Below are 22,315 nucleotides of genomic sequence, written 5' to 3' on the forward strand. Positions count from 1 at the left end.
TTTTTTACAGATACCTGGGATTAGCAGTACCGTAATTCTGTTAATATAAATAATTAAAAGCTTAGTGCATTTAGAAATCAAGGTCTAGTAAAGGAAACCTAACTGTAATATGTGAGGAGTTCAGAGAGGCCAAAAGTGAGAGAGACTTCCAATGTGATTTGGCCCTAGAAATTATCAGTGTCAATTATAAAAATACAGGAAATTAACCTGTTTGATTACGTTGATTCTTTGATTAGAACTGATGCTTCTGCTTCTATAGAGAATTAGAAGTTTCTTCTCTTTTTTTTTTTTCTTCCTTTCCCCGCTTACCTTAGGATTTGAAACAGCCCATGGCTGAGAGGAGATCTCAGCTGGATGCACTTGCCTTTGATATTCAGTTCTTAATCTCCGAGCACGCCCAGGACTTATCTCCTCAGCAGAACCGACAGATGCTGAGGCTTCTGAATGAACTGCAGAGGTCCTTCCAGGACCTTGTAGAACAGACCACAGCCCAGATGGATGCCTTGCAGGGCCGTCTTCAACAAATGGAGCAGGCAGCCCAGGTCAAGGTCAGACTGAACCAGAAGCTGGGCTCACTTGGTCCCTGGGATGTCCTCTATCTTTGGGTTTTCTGACCAGACTCTGTCCGTCATGATTCCAGGACCTGCGTTGACCAGTTTTGATTGGTTCAGGCCAGTTTGGTTCTGGTCCAGGAGGCAGCTGTTCTGGCTGTTTTTCTTGCCATGTTTTTGGTTTTATGTGTGCGTGTGAGAGAATATGTGTTTTTACGTGTGTATGCATGTGCAGGTGTTTTCTTTTTAGTGAGACTCTACTGTCACCGTGTCTCATTGTCTCTGACTTTCAAAAGAAAACTTTATTCCTAGCCCTTATTTCTCCTAGTCTCTCCCTCAGCATTCTTTTTAGGACTGTTAGGAACATTTAGGTATTCTGAGCTCTTGAGAAGAATGGTGCTGAAATCAGTTTTATTCTGGGGCTTTTCAAATGGTTAACAATAAGATTCCTTGACCACCTTCAAACAGCTGACAAAAAGATTTTTATGAGAATCATATTAATTTTTTAGCACATTTGAAATTATTATTTTCTAGTACCTTTCTTTACACTGTTGTACCCAGTGCTTATTCAGTTATGGAAAACTGTGTGTAGAAGCACTGTTGATATATTTGGGGGCAGAGGGGGAGCAACTAATCTCACCACCTTCTATCACAAGCCTCTTCTTGCAGAACTCAACATAATTGCATTAATGGTAACATCGTAACCTTAGAATACCAAGAATGATGCTTATGCCATTTCAGCTGTTTGAATAATAAGTTGGAATTCAGCAAGATGATATCAGAATTGTCCTTGTTAGCAGCAAAACTGTCTCAGGGTCTCTTTTATTAAATATTGTGCAAAGTAGAATTGAACTTTTGAGTCAGGTTTAAAGGATATTAGGTTAGTCAAGTCTATATGTCCCTTATTACTGCTTAGTTGTTTCAACTGTATTGAATTTGAAGTAAAATACTAATGAAATATGTTAGCTTACCTTATAAATCTGGAAATTTGCAGTGTTCTCACTTGGGAATTTATATAGCCTGGTGTAGCTTATGGATAATTAATGAAATAGCATTGGTCTGGGCCACTGTAAGACACAGCCCACATCCAGGGTAGACCCCTGAGCTGCAGAAGGTGATACAGTTGCATGTGAACATTCTAAGCGTGTAATTAATTCCACAATGTTTATTAACCTTGTTATTGTCAGAAATGCTCTGCTTCTCTCTATATTTCCCCTGAATGCATGTGTTTGTCTGTGTGTTAACTTGTTTGCTTTGCTTTTTTCAGATTCAGTCTGCACCCATCCTAACCCATGAAGATCCCGTTTTACAGCTGAAGAGCTCTTACGAGTTCTCTTCCAGAGCCCTTCTATATGTCTTAAAGAGGGGGAGAGAGGGCCAATTTGGGCACCTGTTTGTAAGTGCAGGTGACTAAAACGCCATCAGAAGGTAGAAACTGGTGGAAAACGGTTCTAGAAGGATGGTCAGGAGAACACATCATGCTCAATTGCTCAATCAGGTGCTTCAGTGTCATGCAACTGAGAGGTCTGGAGAAAGGATCAGGCACAGAAGTGAATGCCCTCCATCCCTTGGCCCGGCTTTTCTCTTGGATATTGGTGTAGACACCTGAAAGACTGAGCCCATTGCTATTCTTAGGCAGTTCCCTTCTTCTCAAAATAGCCAAGCCCCTCATGCCTGGCATGTAATCATTCCATTTAATGGGTGTCTGCATTTGTGAGACATTTGATTTATATAAAGTCAGCTCAATTATTAAGAAGCTCAATTAGCTTATAAATTATCCAGTTTCTTGACTTTTCCTGCCAGTTAAGTCCTTCTAATTTTCCATGTTATGACTTAATATGTAGTGTGTTATCCATATTCGGCAGAATTGATCACAACCACTAATTTATTATGCTCACCAGTATCATCTGTGGATTTTAAGCAGCTGGGCTCTCTGTTCTCCATTTGCAAAGATAATAGGAGTCTGGCAAAGGAGCTTCCAGACCAAAACCTGGGAGCATTCTCTCCCCAAATTACCCCTGCTTATATCCAGACCATAGACCCAGATCAACAGAGTATCCAATTGAGGGGAGCTTTCTGAGTATCATTTCTGTGCCTTTTCCTGCTCTAGTCTCCCACCATCTTTTCCATCCTTGAGATATAACCTTCCTGTTTTACATTTCAGGCAGTTATCTTGTATTTATAAAATGAGAATCATTAATTGTCTCTTGGCCCCTTTGCATTTTAATTAGACCCTGCAGAAACAACAAAATACCTGTTACCAGAAACTGGAGGATCTTTGCAGCTGGGTAGGACAGGCAGAAAGAGCATTGGCTGGCCATCAAGGTGGAGCCACCCAGCAGGATCTCTCTGCTTTGCAGAAGAACCAGAGTGACTTGAAGGTCAGTAAGAGTTAACTCATTTTTTTCATTCCTCCAACAAGTATTTATAAAGGTTTGCTATGTGCTAGGCACAGTGCATAGTGCCAGCAGCATAATGGTAAACATCCCTGCTCTCATGAAGCTTACAGTGTAGTGGAAGAGACAGACCTTACACAGATAATCACAAAAATGAACATGTAATTTATTCACTAGTATATCTATAAAGGAGAAGTTACATGAGAACGTGTAACAGAGGGACCCAATCTTGACTTAAATATCAGAAGATTACCTTAAAGAAGTGTCACTTAAACTGAGAAACGAAGGATACGTAGGGGTTGGTGTGCGAAGGGGTGGGAGGAAGAAGAAAATATGCCAGGTGGAGGTCTCTGCATCAGCCTGGAGGTGGGAATGGGATTGAGCACAATGTATTCAAGAGCTGAAAGAAAGCTAGTTTGATTGGACTACAAAGAACAGAAGGAAGATTAGTGAATGATGAGGCTGGAGAGTGGGCAGGACCCAGATCACACTGGGCCTTGTAGGCTATGTTAGGGTTAAGGAGTGATAACTGAGAGCGTTGTAAAGGACCAGCCAGGCCTCAACTTCGCTAGAATCCTGTTGTCAACTCTTCTTTATAGAAGAATGATCTCTTTGAGGATAACTCATTACAAAATAAAAATCATGTTTTGGGGCAGTCTCCTTTTTTGTCTTCACTAAATATTTTCTTGAAATTTAAATTTAAATTTTTCTTAGAAAATTAAGTAGTTAAAAAGCTTCTTAATTAAAAAAATTTTTTAATTTATTTATTTATTTATTGGCTGAGTTGGGTCTTCATTGCTGCACACGGGTTTTCTCTAGTTGCGGTGAGTGGGGCCTACTCTTCGATGTAGTACATGGGCTTCTCATTGCAGTGGCTTCTCTTGTTGTGGAGTATGGGCTCTAGGCACTCCAGCCCCAGTATTTGAGGCACATGGGCTATAGAGCACAGGCTCAGTAGTTGTGGTGCACGGGCTTAGTTGCTCTGTGGCATGTCGGATCTTCCCGGAGCAGGGCTCATACCCGTGTCCCCTGCATTGGCAGGCCAATTCTCAACCACTGCACCACCAGGGAAGTCCTAAAATTTTATTATGTGCATTAGTTTAGGCATAAACCTTAAGCAAGTTACACTCAGGGACATACGTCAATTGCAGATAATGTCATCCTAGTCATTTCATTTTCGTGCCATTCAGAGGTCTTAGAAGTACTAAAGTTGAAGCCTCTGCCATCCTGTTTTCATGTGTTAAGGATTTACAGGACGACATTCAAAATCATGCCACCTCATTTGCCAGTGTTGTCAAAGACACTGAAGGGTTCCTGGAAGAGAACCAGACTAAGCTGAGCCCCCATGAGTTGACCGCTCTCCAGGAAAAACTCCATCAGGCTAAGGAGCAGTATGAGGCTCTCCAGGAAAGGACAAAGCTGGCCCAGAAGGAGCTGGAGGAAGTGGTGACCTCAGCCTTGCAGCAGGAGACTGAAAAGGTAACCAGACTGCTACAATGCTTGGTATTTTTCAAAAAAGAAAATTTTGGTACCTACACAAGTAAAAGGTAATGAAGGCAAACTGCCTTAGAGAGCATAGAATCATGAAAAAGGGCTAATTCAGGAGCTGATCTCTGAGTCAGTATTTAGTTTTATAGGAAGCATCCTGAAGGACTTTTAAGTCAGAAATAGGAAGTTCATATTCCAGATCATCACCATCACCATCATCATCCTTGGGGAAAAAGCGAATACCATATTTCTAACATGATTCTAGGCTGGTGATCCAAGAGTACTAATGAAAATACCGGGCAGTCTTGGTGGGCCATAAGCTATCCTCAAGCTATGGTTTCAGTGGAAAAGTCATGGCACTTGGGATAAACCTAAAAGAAGGTGAAGTCTCGTGGTCTTCTGTATCCTACTCAGCACTGGCTGATTGAATTAGAGTTCTTTGCCTAGCTATGAACTTGTACACTAATGAGGGAGGTAGAGAATGTGAAAAAGAGAAGTAAGTTACCTGAAGATGAATTCTGAAGTACATGAATATATTACTTGGCATAATCTGTTTTATTAATGAAAATACTTGGAGAGTCAGAAAATAGAATTTGAGAGACAAGTTTCAGAATTCAGTGCTCTGTTTGACAAAGAAAAGGATGGGAGTACTCTGCGTTTTCCTTAAGGAAGAGCAGCCAGGTAATTGAGTGTGACTGTGCTGTTTCTTATCCTACCAAGCCAGTGTATAACTTCTGTATACCTAGAAAGGATTCTGTAAAGCTTGGAGGGGTGCCAGGACTAAATCATCTCTTAATAAAGCCCTTTCAAATCCTGGAATTTGCCGCCCTCCTGCACCTTTGTTGAAAGCAGTGAGATACAGATCAAATTTAAGGATTGTTTTAAATAATTATTTTCCAACAGATTTAGAAGATGCTTATTTTTCTTTATGGGTGCAAAGCCTATATCCAGGCTTAGAGGTTCTCTCTCTTTTTTTTTTTTTTTTTTAGCCTAAACACCACCCCCCCCCCCCCCCCCCCCCCCCCCGTTTACTTAACCTTTGGTTATATAGCTGAGTATCTAAGGTCTTCTCACTAGACTCCCCTCCGTGGCTTTCAGAGTAAAGCAGCAAAAGAACTGGCAGAGAACAGGAGTAAGATTGATGCTCTCTTGGATTGGGTGACTTCAGTGGGATCATCGGGTGGAGAGATGGAGCAGCTCTCCGGGGATAACCTGGAGAAAGGAGCCTCGGATACCACGGACGGTCACACGGGGGTGAACCAAGCCCCAGAGGCGTTGGACAAGCAATGTGAGCAGTTGAAGGTGAGCATGTTAGCTTGTTCTCACAATGCTGAGTGAATCTCTGCTGCCCTGGGCGAGCCACGTAACCTCTTGCCCTAAATCCAGTGAGCACCTCTCAGTTCACATCCTCTCTGATTTCTCAGCAGCCGTGACAGTCTTGACCACTCCCCTTGAAGTAGTTTCCGCCTTGTTTCCATAGCACTATCTGCCCTGATAATCCTCTTCCCTTTCCTCTGGCCAGCTTTTGAAATACTGCTGTGCTTCCAGGTGGTAGCCTAGGCCTCTTCTCATCTTTCAGAATATACTTTGCTTGGGTAATCTCACCCACCCATGACACTTCAATTCCCATTTGTACTAGTGATTTCCATGTACATGTTTGTCTCCAGCCCAAACACCTGTCCTGAGCGTCAAACCAGTGTATAAATCCATCTGCCTATTTTTTATTTTATTATTTTAAAAATTTATTTATTTATTTACTTATTTTTGGCTGCATTGGGTCTTCGTTGCTGTGCACGGGCTTCTCTAGTTGTGGGGAGCGGGGGCTACTCTTTGTTGGGATGCGTGGGCTTCTCACTGCAGTGGCTTCTCTTGTTGCGGAGCACGGGCTCTAGGCACACGAGCTCAGTAGTTGTGGCGCATGGGCTTAGTTGCTCCATGGCATGTGGCATCTTTCCGGACCAGGGCTCGAACCTGTGTCCCCTGCACTGACGAGTGGATTCTTAACCACTGCACCACCAAGGACGTCCCCCATCTGCCTGTTTGCAACTTGGAACCACGAGTACCTCAACCTGAGAAACGGACCTCCTATTTTCTAAAATCCTGCCCCCCATCAAACATGTTCTCCTTCCTATTTTCCCACCTACTTGCCTAGACTAAACATCACCCTAGGTTCCTTTCCCTCCCTCCTTCTTCCCATATCGAGTCAGTCATGAAATCCCATGGCTCTTTTATCTCTTTTAAAGTCACCCACACTTTTTTATCTCCATTGAGATATTATAGCAGTTGCAGACTACTGTCAACTTTCACTTGTGTTATAGTAGCTTCTCCTGGTCTCCTTGCCTCTTGGCTTTTACCCTCTGGTCCATTCCCACACTACTAAGTGATCTTTTTAAAATGCTGCTTAACCCTTTTAATAATTCCCTGCTGCCCTCAAGAAACCATTTCTTACTCATCGCTGCTCATCTATTCATTCAGCAAATATTAAGGGCCTGCTGCATGACAGGCATTAGAGATAAACCAGTGAACCAGCCAGATCCACCATCTCCAAGACATTAACTGACATATGCAGGCGTATTGTATTACATGATCAGAAGACCATTACATATTTAGGGAACTTAAAAAACACATGGATCACATATATTAGTGGCACCCTTATAGCAAACAAAATTGGTTTAGCGGAAATGCTTCTGTTGAACAGTCTGTGTGGGCCATTGCCTTACTTAGTATTCATAGGATTTCTGCCTCCTGCATGCTACTTCTGTGCTTGGAAGGTCCATCGTAGTGTGTACCTGAAAGTCATGGCAGTCTTAGCACAGAGCAGAGATGGTCCCGCTGCCACAGAGGCTTCCTGATGCTGCTTGCTGGCAGCTCCCTCTAGGAGGGACGCTGTCTTACCTATGGATATATGGGAGTGGGGACCTCTGCCCCTTACTATCTCTTGGAGCAGGATATATTTGTCCCAGCTTCCGTGAGATGGCATCGGAAGCTGAAGCTATCAGGCTGCTGTTGTCCTTCTCTAGGGAGTTGCATAAATCGTAAGATAGTTAAGAATGCTTAATGAGCTCCCGCTGTCTTCTGTTAGACTCAGGAAAAACATTTTAGAAACAAAACCAAGCAACCACAACTGTCCTAAAAGAATTTATGTTCCCCTGAAACAGAAAAGTCCACGTGTCCGCATATAGACATAGGACATACAAATAAAAAGTACAGATTACCTATACTATCCAGAAATACAGTTTATTCTCACTAATAGACAGATTTTTTATTTAAAGAATTAATTTTCCAAGGTATTTTCTGGTAGGGACAGTCTTCAAGGATATGTGAGTGACATATTTTAAGCTTAGCATTTGCAGTTTTTATTTTGTCATGTGTATGACTTATCCAGCTTACTCTCTCCTTCCATCAATGTGGGTAGTTTTAGTTGGCCATTTGTACCTTCTTTCAGACCTGGGGTAGTTTAGTGAGGAGAGTCAGGTTGTAGTCACAATTTGTCCCTTTACTATTTGCATGACCGTAGTCAAGACATACAACACCTTTTTGGCATTCACTTATCCCATCTTTGATGTGGGAATTATGTTGTCTGCCTACACTGCAGATGGTGCTTCAAGTCAGATGCGGTAATACATGAAAACTGTCAGATCCTAGTTAAGTCAATTCATCTGGGATTAGGAGATGGCAAAATGTGTGGAGAGTGAGATATTGGTGATTTCTGAGCAGCTGGAAAAGTGGCCTCTTGAGATCTCTCCTTAATTCTAGCCATAGACTTAACCAAGTTATTGAAGTGTCCCTTCTGATTGTCCTTTGTTTGGGGGGATTTTTTGCCAGGCTCGTCACCAAGAATTGCTGTCTCAGCAGCAAAATTTCATCCTGGCTACCCAGTCAGCTCAGGCCTTCCTGGACCAGCATGGCCACAATCTCACACCTGACAAACAACAGATGCTGCAAGAGAAGCTTGGAGAGTTAAGGGAGCAGTATGCGACTTCCCTGGCCCAGTCAGAGGCAGAACTGAAGCGGGTGCAGACACTGCGAGATGAGCTGCAGAAGTTTTTGCAGGATCATCGAGAGTTTGAGAACTGGCTGGAACGGTCTGAGAAAGAACTGGAGAACATGCATAAGGGAAGCAGCCGCCCCGAGACCCTTCCCGCCCTGCTGAAGCGGCAGGGGAGCTTCTCGGAGGATGTAATTTCCCACAAAGGAGACTTGAGATTTGTGACCATCTCAGGACAGAAAGTCTTGGACACAGAAAACAGCGTTGAGGAAGGCAAAGAACCATCAGCAACTGGAACCTTAGTGAGGGACAAGCTGAAGGATGCAACCGAAAGATACAGCACTCTCCATTCAAAGGTAGGGGAGAGGTTCCATGGCAGCCCTCACACAACTGTGGGTGGTTTCTGGGGCTTAAGAACCTCAGAACACAGTGAACAAGCTGATTTGTAGATTGACCATGGGCAGAATGTCTTTATGTGTTCTGAAAAAATGTAAAATGTGCAGGCCCAAGGGCTCATGCCTGATCCAAGCACTGTCCAGGGGTATGTCTCGCTCCAGTGGTGAAGGTGGAGGTGCTTGTCTCCCTGTATCTTGACCAGCAGGCATGGCCTCCCAAGAGACAGAAACTTAACAGGGAAACTTAAACCAAATACACAGTCTTTGTTCCTAGACAGAGCATCTAGGGTAAAGCTTAATCTTCCTCTCTATCAAAGAACTCCTTTTAGCTCCCAAGATGTAGAATCCCGTCAGTTCTTCTTACCTGTCTTGTGCTTTTTGCCAACATCTTCAATCCCCCAGAAGGAACACGTTTTGTACCTCTCAGTCCCCACCTTTGCCTGCAGGCTGATGTGTATTTGTTTGGTGGCCTGTCATACAACTGAATCTTGCCGGGTCTATAGTAAAGTTGGGGTGGATAGTGTGGATCAAACAATCAGGACCCCACTTGTAGAAAACGGTTGCTACCATCTATCCATGGAGGCCCGCACTACCCTTAACTGTAGTTACAGTCTGTTCCCTGCAGCACAGCTGGGCCTCTTTGGACCGTGCCTGGGGAGCTGCTGCCTTTGGCCTAACTTTCTTAAGCCTGCTTTCCCTTCTTCCTCTGTCACAGTGTGCACGACTGGGCGCTCACCTGAACTTGCTGCTAGGCCAGTATCAGCAGTTCCAGAGCAGCGCCGACAGCCTGCAGGCATGGATGAAAGCTTGTGAGACCAGTGTGGAGAAGCTCCTCTCAGAAACCGTTGCCTCTGACCCTGGGGTCCTGCAGCAGCAGCTTGCGACCACAAAGGTGAGCCAGACACAGGCCGTTGTACTGCATGGCTTAGAGGAGCTTCAAAGCAAAGCAAATGCTTGCAGAGGGTAAAGGCAGTGGTTGGGATGCCTTGGATAACATCTGATGCCTAAATACTTTATTCTGATGTTTGTGACTATGGGTAAACAGAATTATTTTATAAAGCAGCTCAGTAACTCTCAATCCCTAGAACCAGCTTCGATGATGCACTCTGATGGTTTCTTTTGTCCTTTTTCATGGACAAGCAGCAGTTGCAGGAGGAATTGGCTGAGCACCAAGTTCCTGTAGAAAAGCTCCAAAAAGTTGCTCATGACCTCATGGAAATCGAAGGGGAGCCAGCCCCAGACCGCAAACATGTTCAAGAAACTACAGGTATGAAGCAGCAATAGCCAGAGTGCTCTGCTAATTCCTAGCATGTACCTCTATAGTATATCACATTGTGTTATACAAGTATCTGTGGTGCTAGCTAGGCACCTCAGATATAAGCACAAAGAGCTCACCCTCTAATGAACTTTATTCTTACACCATAGGAGGCCTTCGTTGTCTGGCTTCAACCTCTTTTCCCCAGGCACCTGCCTTCTAGCCACACCTGACTTCTTTTCCTTCTCAAGTAAACTAATCGTTTCCTCATTACTTAACCCCTGAAGTTTGTCCTGTTGCTTAGCTGCTAACATTTATTGAGTCCTTACCATGCATGATGAAATCTTGATCATGGTTCAAGTTGTAACCGGGAAGTTACTTCCTCTGTAAAGTCCTGACACCACCCCACCCCCAAGAAGAAGTAAAAGATAAGAAATAATCATTCTTCCTTTGCCTCCTCTAGTGCAGTACTCCTAGTACCAGTATAGCCTTCTACTATATTAGTTGATGTGTCTTCTACTACCTGTGCTCTCTTTTAGAGTTTTAAGGTTTGTAGAAGGCAGGGAATTTATGATAATAATCTTTAGTCCTCAGCATCGAGCACAATTTCTGGCACTTAGTAGGTGCTAAATATACAGTGTTTATTGAATTTGGTTCAAATGGTGATGTATTTAAGCTTACTCTTTCTGTTTGTCTTGATTTCCATTGTTATTATAACTAACATGTACAATTAAAATACATTTTTTAAAAAGTGCAACACAAAAATTGTCTCCACTCTCTCTTCTCATGGCCTCGATTTTCCAGATTCCATACTCAGCCATTTCCAAAGCCTCTCCAGTAGCCTGGCAGAGCGCTCTGCTCTGCTGCAGAAGGCAATTGCCCAGTCTCAGAGTGTCCAGGAAAGCCTGGACAGCTTGTTGCAGTCCATCAGGGAAGTTGAAGATAACCTGGAAGAGGAGAAGGTGGCATCACTGTCATCAGGAGTCATCCAAGAAGCCCTGGCCACTAACATGGTGAGACCTGTGCCCCAAGAGTTAGCATAGAGGGTGTATTTGCCATGTTCCATAATGATATCATTCTGAAGTATCAAGAAGAGAATTCATTTCCATGAATCTTCTAATAAGACTTAGAAGTGATGTCTCATCCATGTAAAGATATGTCTGCCCAATTTCCAAACCATTGGTAAGCTTGAGGAAAAGTGGTGGTCGCAAAGTCATCAGTGGCATGGGGTAGAGAACTAAGGGCATCAATGGTTTTCTGAAGGTTCAGTTGCAGTCCTCCAACCCTCCCTGGGGAGATGAGAATGTAGTTACTAGAAGTTTATTAGTTTGTGACTCAGATATCCTGGAATAAGTGAGCCAGGAGCTGACAGACATGTTCTTGATGACAGAAATTGAAGCAGGACATTGCTCGGCAGAAGAGCAGCTTGGAGGCCACCCGTGAGATGGTGACCCGATTCATGGAGACAGCAGACAGCACCACGGCCGCAGTGCTGCAGGGCAAACTGGCCGAGGTGAACCAGCGCTTCGAACAGCTCTGTCTACAGCAGCAAGAAAAGGAGAACTCCCTAAAGAAGCTTCTGCCCCAGGCAGAGATGTTTGAACATCTCTCTGATAAACTGCAGCAATTCATGGAAAACAAAAGTCGGCTGTTGGCCTCTGGAAATCAGCCGGATCAAGATATTGCACATTTCTTCCAACAGATCCAGGTGAGGGTATATCTGCCAGGTTGGCACAATAAAGGGGAAAGAAAGGCAAGGAAAAAAATACATCTGCTGAGCACATAATATGTCAGTCAGTATGCTGAAAACTTTACCTGCATATCTTAAAGAATTCTCACAGGCATCCTGTAAACTAGATATTGTTTATTCATTTTTTTAAAATACAGGATAGATTTATTTTTCACTCATATTACATGTTCAACCCAGATCAGCAGGGATACTTAGCTCATCAAGGTCACTCAGTCTTTCAAGTTGATGGAAACTCCATCCTGACATATGCTTTCATTATTACTACTGCAAGGGGAAGAGGACATACCATATCCATTTACATTTTATTAGTCAAAGCAAGTTTCACATGACCATACCTGACTTTCAAGGGGGTGGAGAAATGTAATCCTACCATATACCTAGTAGGTGCAGAGCTGGAAATCCTCCCACAGATACAGCTATATATCCAGGAGTAGAATTGCTGGGTCAGAGTATAATTTGACCAAGTAATGGCTAACCTGAGCTCCAGAATGGCTGACCTGCGCACATTAGCACCTGTAATACCTTGACATTGCTGTATCTGCACATCGCTGCCTTGGGTTTATCCAACTGTCTAACCTCTTCCATACCGTACTGCAATCTCATTGTTTTGTTTGGTTTGCTCTCCTAACTTTTTGCTTTTTGTTTTGAAAAGTTTTAAACCTACAGAAAAGTAAAAGAATGGCATAATAAACACCAGCATACTTTTCACCTGGATTCACCAAGTGCTAACTGTTTTCTCTCTCTTTATAAATATATAAAAGAGTATCACTGTGGGCCACCACTAATCCATATTCATCATCATCATTGTTCTTTCTTATACTCAAATGTTTTCCCAGATTTGGTCAATGGGAGCCCCTTTAAGCTGTCTCCTGGTATCTTTTTGACATGTCCCTACCTGTATATCAGTACTCTCTTACTTTCTGGCACAATAAGATGTGTCAGGGTCATCTTGTAATTTCCCTGTCCCATACCTGAAATCACCTGTTCCTCCAAGGAGCCCTGTTTTTACTGGGGAATTGTATTTAGATATCAAAATCCAGATACTAGATGAGCCACTAGTGTGTCATTGCTTCTAGGTCCTTTCAGTGAATACGATTAGGAAATCTTGAAAGTTTTTTATAGCATGTGTTCATACTGATAATCTAGCTCCAACTCAACACCGTAGGGTTCTTCCTCCGTTGCCTATTTGTATCTTCCTCTAACTACAGGGAGAATCCTCATTTCCAACAACCTTAATGTATTATTTGCTTTATCCTACAATAAAATAAGATCATTTTGGAATTACACTGTTATCTCTACCAATAACAAACCTATTAAAGAAAATTCAGGATTTCTTTAAATTTCTTTTTGTCCTTAGACTCTGACCTACTATATATTATGTTCAAAGTTACCTGAATTTTTCTTTCTGTAATTTCATATGTAATTAGATTTCTTTGTTTCTATTTTATTCAACTTCAGGATTTTATTTTTCTTTGTTAAGTTTTATTTTTAAATATGTGAAACATTAAGAAAGTTCAAAAGTCAAAACTTTTCAAAAAGTTATACTCAGGGTATAGGAAAGTGAATAAGGATATGCTCTCACTCTCTTCCCTGTCTCTTCCATCCCAGGTAATGGATTTCAGGCTTATAGTTTTTATTTCTTTTTTCCAAAATAAACACACCATTTCCTATTCTTCCTTATACAAAAAGGGGTACAATATATAATCTTTTACACTTTCCTTTTTCTTACTTAATATGTCCTAGAAATCACTTGATTCATAGAGATCTTCCTCTTTTTTTTTTTTTTTTAAAAACTATACATTCATTTTGAGGATGAACCATAGTTTATTCCACCAGACTTTTGTTCTGGTTGTTTCCAAAATTGTGCATTAAAAATGACACCATAGCGAGTAACTTTGTGTATTTTCCTGAGATTATTGGAAGTGTTATCTTCAGAATAAGTTCCTAGAGTGGAATTGTGGATCAAGGGGTAAATGGTTGTGTGATTTTGTTAGGTGTAGCCAAATTCCCCTCCATGAGGATCTTCCCATTTTGCATCCCCATCAGTAGTGTATGAGAGTACTTATTTCTCCTGCAGCTTCACTAATAGAATATATTGTCAAGCATTTGCGTTTTTGCTGATCTGATTGATAAAACACATCTCAATGTGGTTTGTTTTTTTTTTGGAGTTTTTTTATTTTTTATTTTTTTTATTTTTTGGGGGGTACACCAAGTTCAATCATCTGTTTTTATACACATATCCCCGTATTCCCTCCCTCCCTCGACTCTCCCCCCCCCGCCCCCCCCTCCCCGTCCCAGTCCTCTAAGGCATCTTCCATCCTCGAGTTGAACTCCCTTTGTTATACAACAACTTCCCACTGGCTATCTATTTTACAGTTGGTAGTATATATATGTCTGTGCTACTCTCTCACTTCGTCTCAGCTACCCCTTCACCTCCCGCCCCCTCCCAAACCTCGAGTTCTCCAGTCCATTCTCTGCATCTGCGTCCTTGTTCTTGTCTTGTCACTGAGTTCATCAGTACCATTTTTAGATTCCGTATATGTGAGTTAGCATACAATATTTGTCTTTCTCTTTCTGACTTACTTCACTCTGTATGACAGACTCTGGGTCTATCCACCTCATTACATATAGCTCCATCGCATCCCTTTTTATAGCTGAGTAATATTCCGTTGCATATATATGCCACATCTTCTGTATCCATCCATTTGTTGATGGGCATTTAGGTTGCTTCCATGTCCTGGCTATTGTAAATAGTGCTGCAATAAACATTATGGTACATGTTTCTTTTGGGATGATGGTTTTCTTTGGGTATATGCGCAGGAGTGGGATTACTGGATCATATGGTAGTTCTATTTGTAGTTTTTTTTTTTTTTTTTTTTTTTATTATTTTATTTTATTTTTTTGGGGGGTACACCAGGTTCAATCAACTGTTTTTATACACATATCCCCATATTCCCTCCCTTCCTTGACGCCCCCCCCCTCGATTCCCCCCCACCCTCCCTGCCCCAGTCCTCTAAGGCATCTTCCATCCTCGAGTTGGACTCCCTTTGTCATACAACAACTTCCCACTGACTATTTTACAGTTGGTAGTATATATATGTCTGTACTACTCTCCCGCTTCTTCTCAGTTTCCCCTTCACCCCCCGCCCCCTCCCATACCTCGAGTTCTCCAGTCCATTCCCTGTATCTGCTTCCCTGTTCTTGTCACTGAGTTCATCAGTACCATTTTTAGATTCCGTATATGTGAGTTAGCATGCAATATTTGTCTTTCTCTTTCTGACTTACTTCACTCTGTATGACAGATTGTAGTTCTATCCACCTCATTACATATAGCTCCATCTCATCCCTTTTTATAGCTGAGTAATATTCCATTGTATATATATGCCACATCTTCTGTATCCATTCATTTGTTGATGGGCATTTAGGTTGCTTCCATGTCCTGGCTATTGTAAAGAGTGCTGCAATAAACATGATGGTACAAGTTTCTTTTGGGATTATGGTTTTCTTTGGGTATATGCCCAGGAGTGGGATGACTGGATCATATGGTAGTTCTATTTGTAGTTTTTTAAGGAACCTCCAAATTGTTTTCCATAGTGGCTGTACCAACTTACAGTCCCACCAACAGTGCAGGAGAGTTAACTTTTCTCCACACCCTCTGCAACATTTGTTGTTTCCAGACTTTGTGATGATGGCCATTCTGATTGGTGTGAGGTGATACCTCATTGTGGCTTTGACTTGCATTTCTCTGATGATTAGTGATGTTGAGCATCTTTTCATGTGTTTGTTGGCCATCTGTATGTCTTCTTTGGAGAAGTGTCTATTTAGGTCTTCTGCCCATTTGTGGATTGGGTTATTTGCTTTTTTGGTGTTAAGCTTCATGAGCTGCTTGTATATTTTGGAGGTTAATCCTTTGTCCGTTGTTTCATAGGCAATTATTTTTTCCCATTCTGAGGGTTGCCTTTTAGTCTTGTTTATGGTTTCTTTCACTGTGCAAAAGCTTTTAAGTTTCATGAGGTCCCATTCGTTTATTCTTGATTTTATTTCCCTGATTCTAGGAGGTGGGTCAAAAAGGATGTTGCTTTGATGTATGTCATAGAGTGTTCTGCCTATGTTTTCCTCTAGGAGTTTTATAGTGTCTGGCCTTACATGTAGGTCTTTAATCCATTTGGAGTTGATTTTTGTGTATGGTGTTAGGAAGTGTTCTAATTTCATTCTTTTACATGTTGCTGTCCAATTTTCCCAGCACCACTTATTGAAGAGGCTGTCTTTTTTCCATTGTATACTCGTGCCTCCTTTGTCAAAGATAAGGTGCCCATATGTGTTTGGGCTTACTTGTGAGTTCTCTATTCTATTCCATTGATCGTCCTTTCTATTTTTGTGCCAGTACCATACTGTCTTGATCACTATGGCCTTGTAGTATAGTTTGAAGTCAGGAAGCCTGATTCCACCAACTCCATTTTTCCTTCTCAAGATTGCTTTGGCTATTCGGGGTCTTTTGCGTTTCCATACCTCAATGTGGTTTTAATTTTTTATTTCTTCTCTAAGTTGAATATATTTTTATACATTTAAGAGACAATTTACTTATAAATTATTGATTCAAATATTTTGCTATCTTCTGTCAAGAGCTTGATCTTTTTTTTTTCTTTCAACTTATAAGAGTTCTTTATTAGGGAAATTATTTCTTTTTTTATTTTTATTTTTTAAGATTTATTTATTATTTTTTTTATTTATTTATTTTTGGCTTCGTTGGGTCTTCATTGCTGCACACAGGCTTTCTCTGGTTGTGGCGAGTGCGGGCCCACTCTTTGTTGCATTGCACAGGCTTCTTAGTGTGGTGGCCTCTCTCATTGCGGAGCACGGGCTCTAGGCACCCGGGCCTCAGCAGTTGCGGCACATGGGCTCAGTAGTTGTGGCTTGCTGGGTCTAGAGCACAGGCTCAGTAGCTGTGGTGCATGGGCTCAGTTGCTCCATGGCATGTGGGATCTTCCTGGACCAGGGCTTGAACCCGCGTCCCCTGCAATGGCAGGAGGACTCCCAACCACTGTGCCACTAGGGAAGCCCGGGAAATTAGTTCTTTTTTTTTTTTTTTTTTTTTTAATTTAATTTTTTTTTTTTTTTTTTTTTTTGGAAATTAGTTCTTTATATGTGATGTGTTGGAGATGTTTTTTTCACAGTTTGTCTTTTGAATTTGCTTATGGTGTTTTTGGCCATGTAAAAGTTTTGTTTTGTTTTTTAAAATTTTTACACAGTAGATTTTATTGCTCTTTTTTCTTTTAAATTGAAATATAGTTGACATACAATATTATGTTAGTTTCAGGTGTACAACATAGTGACTCAACATTGAAATACATTATGAAATGATTACCATCTGTTCCCATTCAGAGTTATTACAGTGTTATTAACCATATTCCTTATGCTGTATATTACATCCCCATGACTTAGATTTATTTTATAACTGGAAATTTGTACCTCTTAATTCTCTTCACTTATTTCACCCATTCTCCCAGCCTTCTTCCCTCTAACAACCACCTATTTTTTCTCTGTATTTATGAGTCTGTTTTCATTTTTGTTTGTTTTTTCATTTGTTTTGTTTTTAAGATTTAACATATAAATGAGATCAACAGTATTTGTCTTTCTCTGACTTTTTTCACTTCGCATGATGTACTTTAGATCTAGGCATGTTGTCACAAATGGCAAGATTTCATGCTTTTTTATGGCTGAGTGAAAAAGCACCATTGTGTATATGTGTAGATCATATCTTCTTCATCCATTTAGATTTATATTCTGTGCTTTCTATTCTGTTCCATTGACATATATGTCTGATTTTGTGCCCATACCATACTGCTTTGATTACTGTAACTTTATACTATAGTTTGAAACCAGAGAGATAATTCTTTCATTGAAGATGTATTTTTGGTCATAGTTTGAAAACCTTTGCCATACCCAGGTTATGATGGAATTTACACACATGGCTTCTTTTTTTTTTTTTTTAACATTTGAATACTTTAACAATTTAAGTTTATTTCTGAGGTATAGTATTAAGTATGAATACAGTTCATCTTTTCCAAAGTTCTATAAAGTTGTTCCCAATATCATTTATTTGAAAAGTGTATCTTTACCCTAGTGATTTGAGAATCTGTCTTTATCATATACAAAATGTCATATGTGTTCAAGTCTATTTCTTGATTTTCTATTCTATTTCACTGGTCTTTCTATTCATTAAAAATAGCATACTATTTTTAATTCTAGAAGCTTTGTGGTATGGTTTTCTATCTGGTAAGGTTAGTCTCCCCGTTCCTTTTTTTTTCTTTTTTCTTTTTCAGGCTTTTTCATAGCTATAATTGTACATTTATTTTTCCCTGTGAACATTAGAATCAACTTTATCAGTCCTAGAGAAAAAAGTTGATATTTTTGTTTGGCTCACATTACTTTACTCATTCACACATGCGTATACGCACACATAGATGCATACATACACAAACACACAGATCTTTATGGGCATCTTTACATTTTTTTCAGGTCTGCTTTTATGTCTTTCAGAAGTGTTTTAAAGTTTTTTTCGTAAAGACTTTGTGCATTTCTTGTTAGTTGAGTCCTAAAATTGTACCTTTTGTGCTATTATATTATTCCTGATTTTTATATGTTAATTTTATATTCTGCTCCCTTATTGGATTATTTCACTGTTCAATCTGGCTGTATTGTTGATTTTCTGAGGTTTTACAAATATACTTCCATGTTATCTGCAAATATAGTTTTACCACTTCTTTTCAAATTCTTATGCCACAAATTGTTTTCTCTTACCTAATTGCATTGACTAATATCATCAATACAGTGTTAAATAATAGTGAAGAGTGTGTTTACCTGTTTCAAAGACAGACTGTGGAAGCTTAGAGAAGTTTAATAGCTCAAGATCACAAGCTAGTAAATGGCAAAACCATGATTGAATTTCAGGTCTTTTGTACTCCAGAAACTTCTGTTCTTTTTATTTTGTCATGCTGCCTCTGGAATCTTTAAGGATTTGTTTAAAGGAGAGAAGACTCCTTTGTGATTTCCAGCCACTCTCAGGTGGATTGGAGAAATCCTGCATATTTAATGTTTTGATCTAGCAGCTGACCCAGTGAACATGCCTCTTGTCCACTTTTTTTCTACAGATCAGGGAGAACTTGCCCCAGCTTTAATCTAGATATCTTTCATTCTTTAGAGTCTAATTATTTATAAGGATCAGAGGCTTGAATACATTTCCTTGTTTGCTTGACAGGAGCTCAATTTGGAAATGGAAGACCAACAGGGGAACCTGGATACTCTTGAGCACCTGGTCACTGACCTGAGCTCCTGTGGTTTTGCCCTGGACCTGTCCCAGCACCAGGACAGGGTACAGAACCTCAAAAAGGACTTCACAGAGCTACAGAAGACAGTTAAAGAAAGGTGAGCTTTCATATATGTGGGTCAGTGTCATGGAGCTAATTTTTTCTTGATGTTGAATGAAATGACTTTCTCTTCCTCCTTTACCAGAAAAGATGGCATCAAAATTCTGCTGCTGAGCCGTAGGAGATTGGGAAGTGCCTCTTTCAGACAAAGCTACTCAGTCTACTTAATGCTTAGTGGTCTTTCTGTTAGTAAATAGAGAGTTCCGTCTCAGTAATGGGGCTCAGTTCCCCCCCTGTACGATCAAAAGCCCAGGATCAAACAGAACAGATTTGGGGCAGCAAGTAGGATTGTGGCAGGATTTGAAATAATGAGAAAAATTGGAAGAGACTTCCCAGACATAGTTAAGGATCATATTGGCACTCACACTGCTTGCTTTGACTGCATTTAAGTTGCTGTTATGGAGGCGTTTCTGGATTCTTCTTTTAAAGCAGATATGGGAATTTATGACAGTGGTGGCTGATTTCATGTTATTAGCTGTTGTAAAGCCATAATTCCCCCATCAGAAAACCTCACGTGGGTTTAAAAGCTTGATAAGGCTTCTCTTAGTTTAGCTATAAATATCTCAGTTTAGCAGATGACTGCTTTAGTGACTAGAGGAAAGCAGTTGCTCAAATCACCATTGTAAGCAGCAGGTTATTTAGTGCAGACAAAAGGGACAGGACAAAGGCCAAGAAGGTTTTGTTTTTCTTACCCTCTGCTGAGGGCCTTCTAGCTGTGTGAAGAACCAGGGTCTCTGGCTTGAAGTCTAACAGATGTGACCATTTCCAAAACTTAATTTCAAAATTGAATTCTCCTTTCTCCTTGATTTATTTTACTCATTGGTGTGCTTAGCCTAACTTCTCTGAGCCTCAATTTTGGCATCTTCCATGCTAAAGGAATTAGCATTTGAATTGGGCCTTGAAAGAGTCAAATACCTAAAAAGTAGCAGAGCTAGACTTGAGATCCAAAGCCTACATTCTTTCCATTGTATCCTAGTACCTAAATAGCAGGCTCCCCTTCGTTTTTCTCACTTTCACTTTAGCCTAGATTAAGATTGAAGACTCCTTTCCCCAGAAATGTCCAAACAAGGGCAACAGATTCCTTAGTTTGGTGCTCTCCTACATTATATGTGGTTGTTTAACCAAAGCTGCCATGGAAAAGATAATGAGAAGGAAAGGCCCTGTTAGGAACTGATGCCTAGAGTCCTAGAATGAACCTTAAAGTTTTAGTTCAAGTTGACTGCTTTACGAAGCTTAGTTTGGCAGGTAACAAAATGTCTCCGTTGACAGAGAGGAAGATGCATCATCTTGCCAGGAGCAATTAGATGAATTCCGGAAGCTGGTTAGGACTTTCCAGAAATGGCTGAAGGAAACTGAAGGGAGTATTCCGCCTACAGAGACTTCCATGAGTACTAAAGAGCTGGAAAAGCAGACTGAACACCTGAAGGTAGGTGAACAGAAGGATCTCCAGGAACCAGGCTAGACAGCAGTTTGGAAGCTTGTATGTACTTGTTTGCTACTGTGGTGGGAAAGTGGTGTGAGAAATCCAAGTTATCCATCTGTATCTGAATAGCAGTTCCTCCATTCTCTTTATGTGAGTCCTACCGACCCCTACCCAAGGACTGAGCATCAAAACATCTATTTTTAAAACCAAACCAAAAAAATAATCTGGGAATGATATCTATAATGTTTCAGCTGTTTAGGGGATGCCTGTCATGCTGTGGCAGGTCATAAAAAAGACAGTTGTCAGAGTCCAGTCTTAAGAACCTTACACTCTCATTGTGTGTTTGAGAATTTGATAATTATATGTGAGCAAGTGACCAGATATATGATATGGAAATTGAGGAGAGGATTTCTCCTCAACTAATGAAGGAAAAGTTACTACAACTAATAAAGGAAGAGTTAGAATCAGATGGTTGGAAGGTACCTGCAAGGGGAGTATCTCCAGCCTTTCCCCCTGTCTTTGATTCATAGGCATCCAGCTCTATTTGTACCTCTAACATGTTTCTTATTTTTGTTGAAACCAGCCTCCAACTAACTCTCATCTCATTCTTAGTAAAGCAGGATTTATCTTGAGTAGATGAAAGAGAAGACTTTGATTGCTTTCACAGAGAGGGTGCCAGGAGCATTTGCTCTGGGGAGTTCCCTAGGACAGAGGTTCCCTTATTTTATTTCTTGGTTCATAGTGCCCTTTGTGTTTCAAGAAATTTTTCATGGCATCTCAAGGCCAAACAACAACACCAACACCAACAACAAAACAAACTAAAAAACCTCACTTGCTAAGTGGTCAGGTCCAAACAGCTTAACAGTAGTTGTTCACATGGTGTCCAACAGATGTCACTGTTTTTCCCTCAAAAATTTAAAATATCCTATGAGTCAGTGCATAGTTTGGGAACTGTGGCTGTTTGGAATCGAGTGACTAATAAAAGAACTGACAAACTCTAAATTGACAAGGTTCACTATGAAGTTCGGCAGCATAAGCCTGCCAGATGTTCATGGCTCTGTGTCTTTCTTTGCTGCTGCTCTGCAGCTTGAAGTCAAAAGCAAACTAAGTAGAAATTTAGTGTAGAGGAAGGGATTGAAGGCTAGGATGGTGTGCCTGCTTGGAAAGGAGTAAAATTCTATTTCTGTAGCAGGCAGTTCACAGCTTAGAGACAACACAACCAGATACTTTTGTCTTAGAGCAGATGCCATTATTTCCTAATGGCTTTCTGTGATGCTTAGAGCTCTGACTTCAAACCCAATATAACATTCCCTTGAAAATGCAAAATGTAGGCTATGATTCTCTATATTTCTCTACATCTCAATATCTAGCTCCTTATCTTACCCACCAATTACCATTTCTTTTATATTTTTTTACACTCATGGTGTTTCTTTTGTCCACTTGTCAAACTCTTAATGCCAGGCTTTCCTCCATCGAGGCAGAGTTAGATGTGTGTCCTCTTGTGCTCAGAGTCTAGTGGCTCTCCATATTTCCGTAATAGTATTTATCACATTATAATGCAATTGATAATCTGAGCTCTTGGTTTTAGGGACTGTCATAATCCTATTTTGTATCCCCCGTGTTCAGCATGATGCTTGGCCTA

General features: G+C 40.8%; 1 protein-coding gene across 2 annotated transcripts in view; it reads left to right on the forward strand.

Annotated features, from left to right (window-relative positions):
* Window positions 1-22,315, forward strand: part of MACF1 (microtubule actin crosslinking factor 1) — a 304,215-nt gene that overhangs the window by 188,814 nt on the left and 93,086 nt on the right. Inside the window, exons 40-50 of one of the 2 annotated variants that reach the window (XM_057706161.1) lie at window positions 315-548; window positions 2,783-2,932; window positions 4,193-4,426; window positions 5,534-5,737; window positions 8,261-8,779; window positions 9,534-9,710; window positions 9,962-10,085; window positions 10,878-11,086; window positions 11,464-11,781; window positions 19,082-19,248; window positions 20,520-20,676. In XM_057706161.1, the coding sequence (XP_057562144.1) occupies window positions 315-548; window positions 2,783-2,932; window positions 4,193-4,426; window positions 5,534-5,737; window positions 8,261-8,779; window positions 9,534-9,710; window positions 9,962-10,085; window positions 10,878-11,086; window positions 11,464-11,781; window positions 19,082-19,248; window positions 20,520-20,676 (2,493 nt within the window). The remainder of the gene's footprint in view (window positions 1-314; window positions 549-2,782; window positions 2,933-4,192; window positions 4,427-5,533; window positions 5,738-8,260; window positions 8,780-9,533; window positions 9,711-9,961; window positions 10,086-10,877; window positions 11,087-11,463; window positions 11,782-19,081; window positions 19,249-20,519; window positions 20,677-22,315) is intronic. The other variant, XM_057706146.1, reaches the window with a different exon arrangement.

This window comes from Hippopotamus amphibius, chromosome 1 (assembly GCF_030028045.1).
Source record: "Hippopotamus amphibius kiboko isolate mHipAmp2 chromosome 1, mHipAmp2.hap2, whole genome shotgun sequence".
Taxonomy (NCBI): Eukaryota; Metazoa; Chordata; class Mammalia; order Artiodactyla; family Hippopotamidae; genus Hippopotamus; species Hippopotamus amphibius.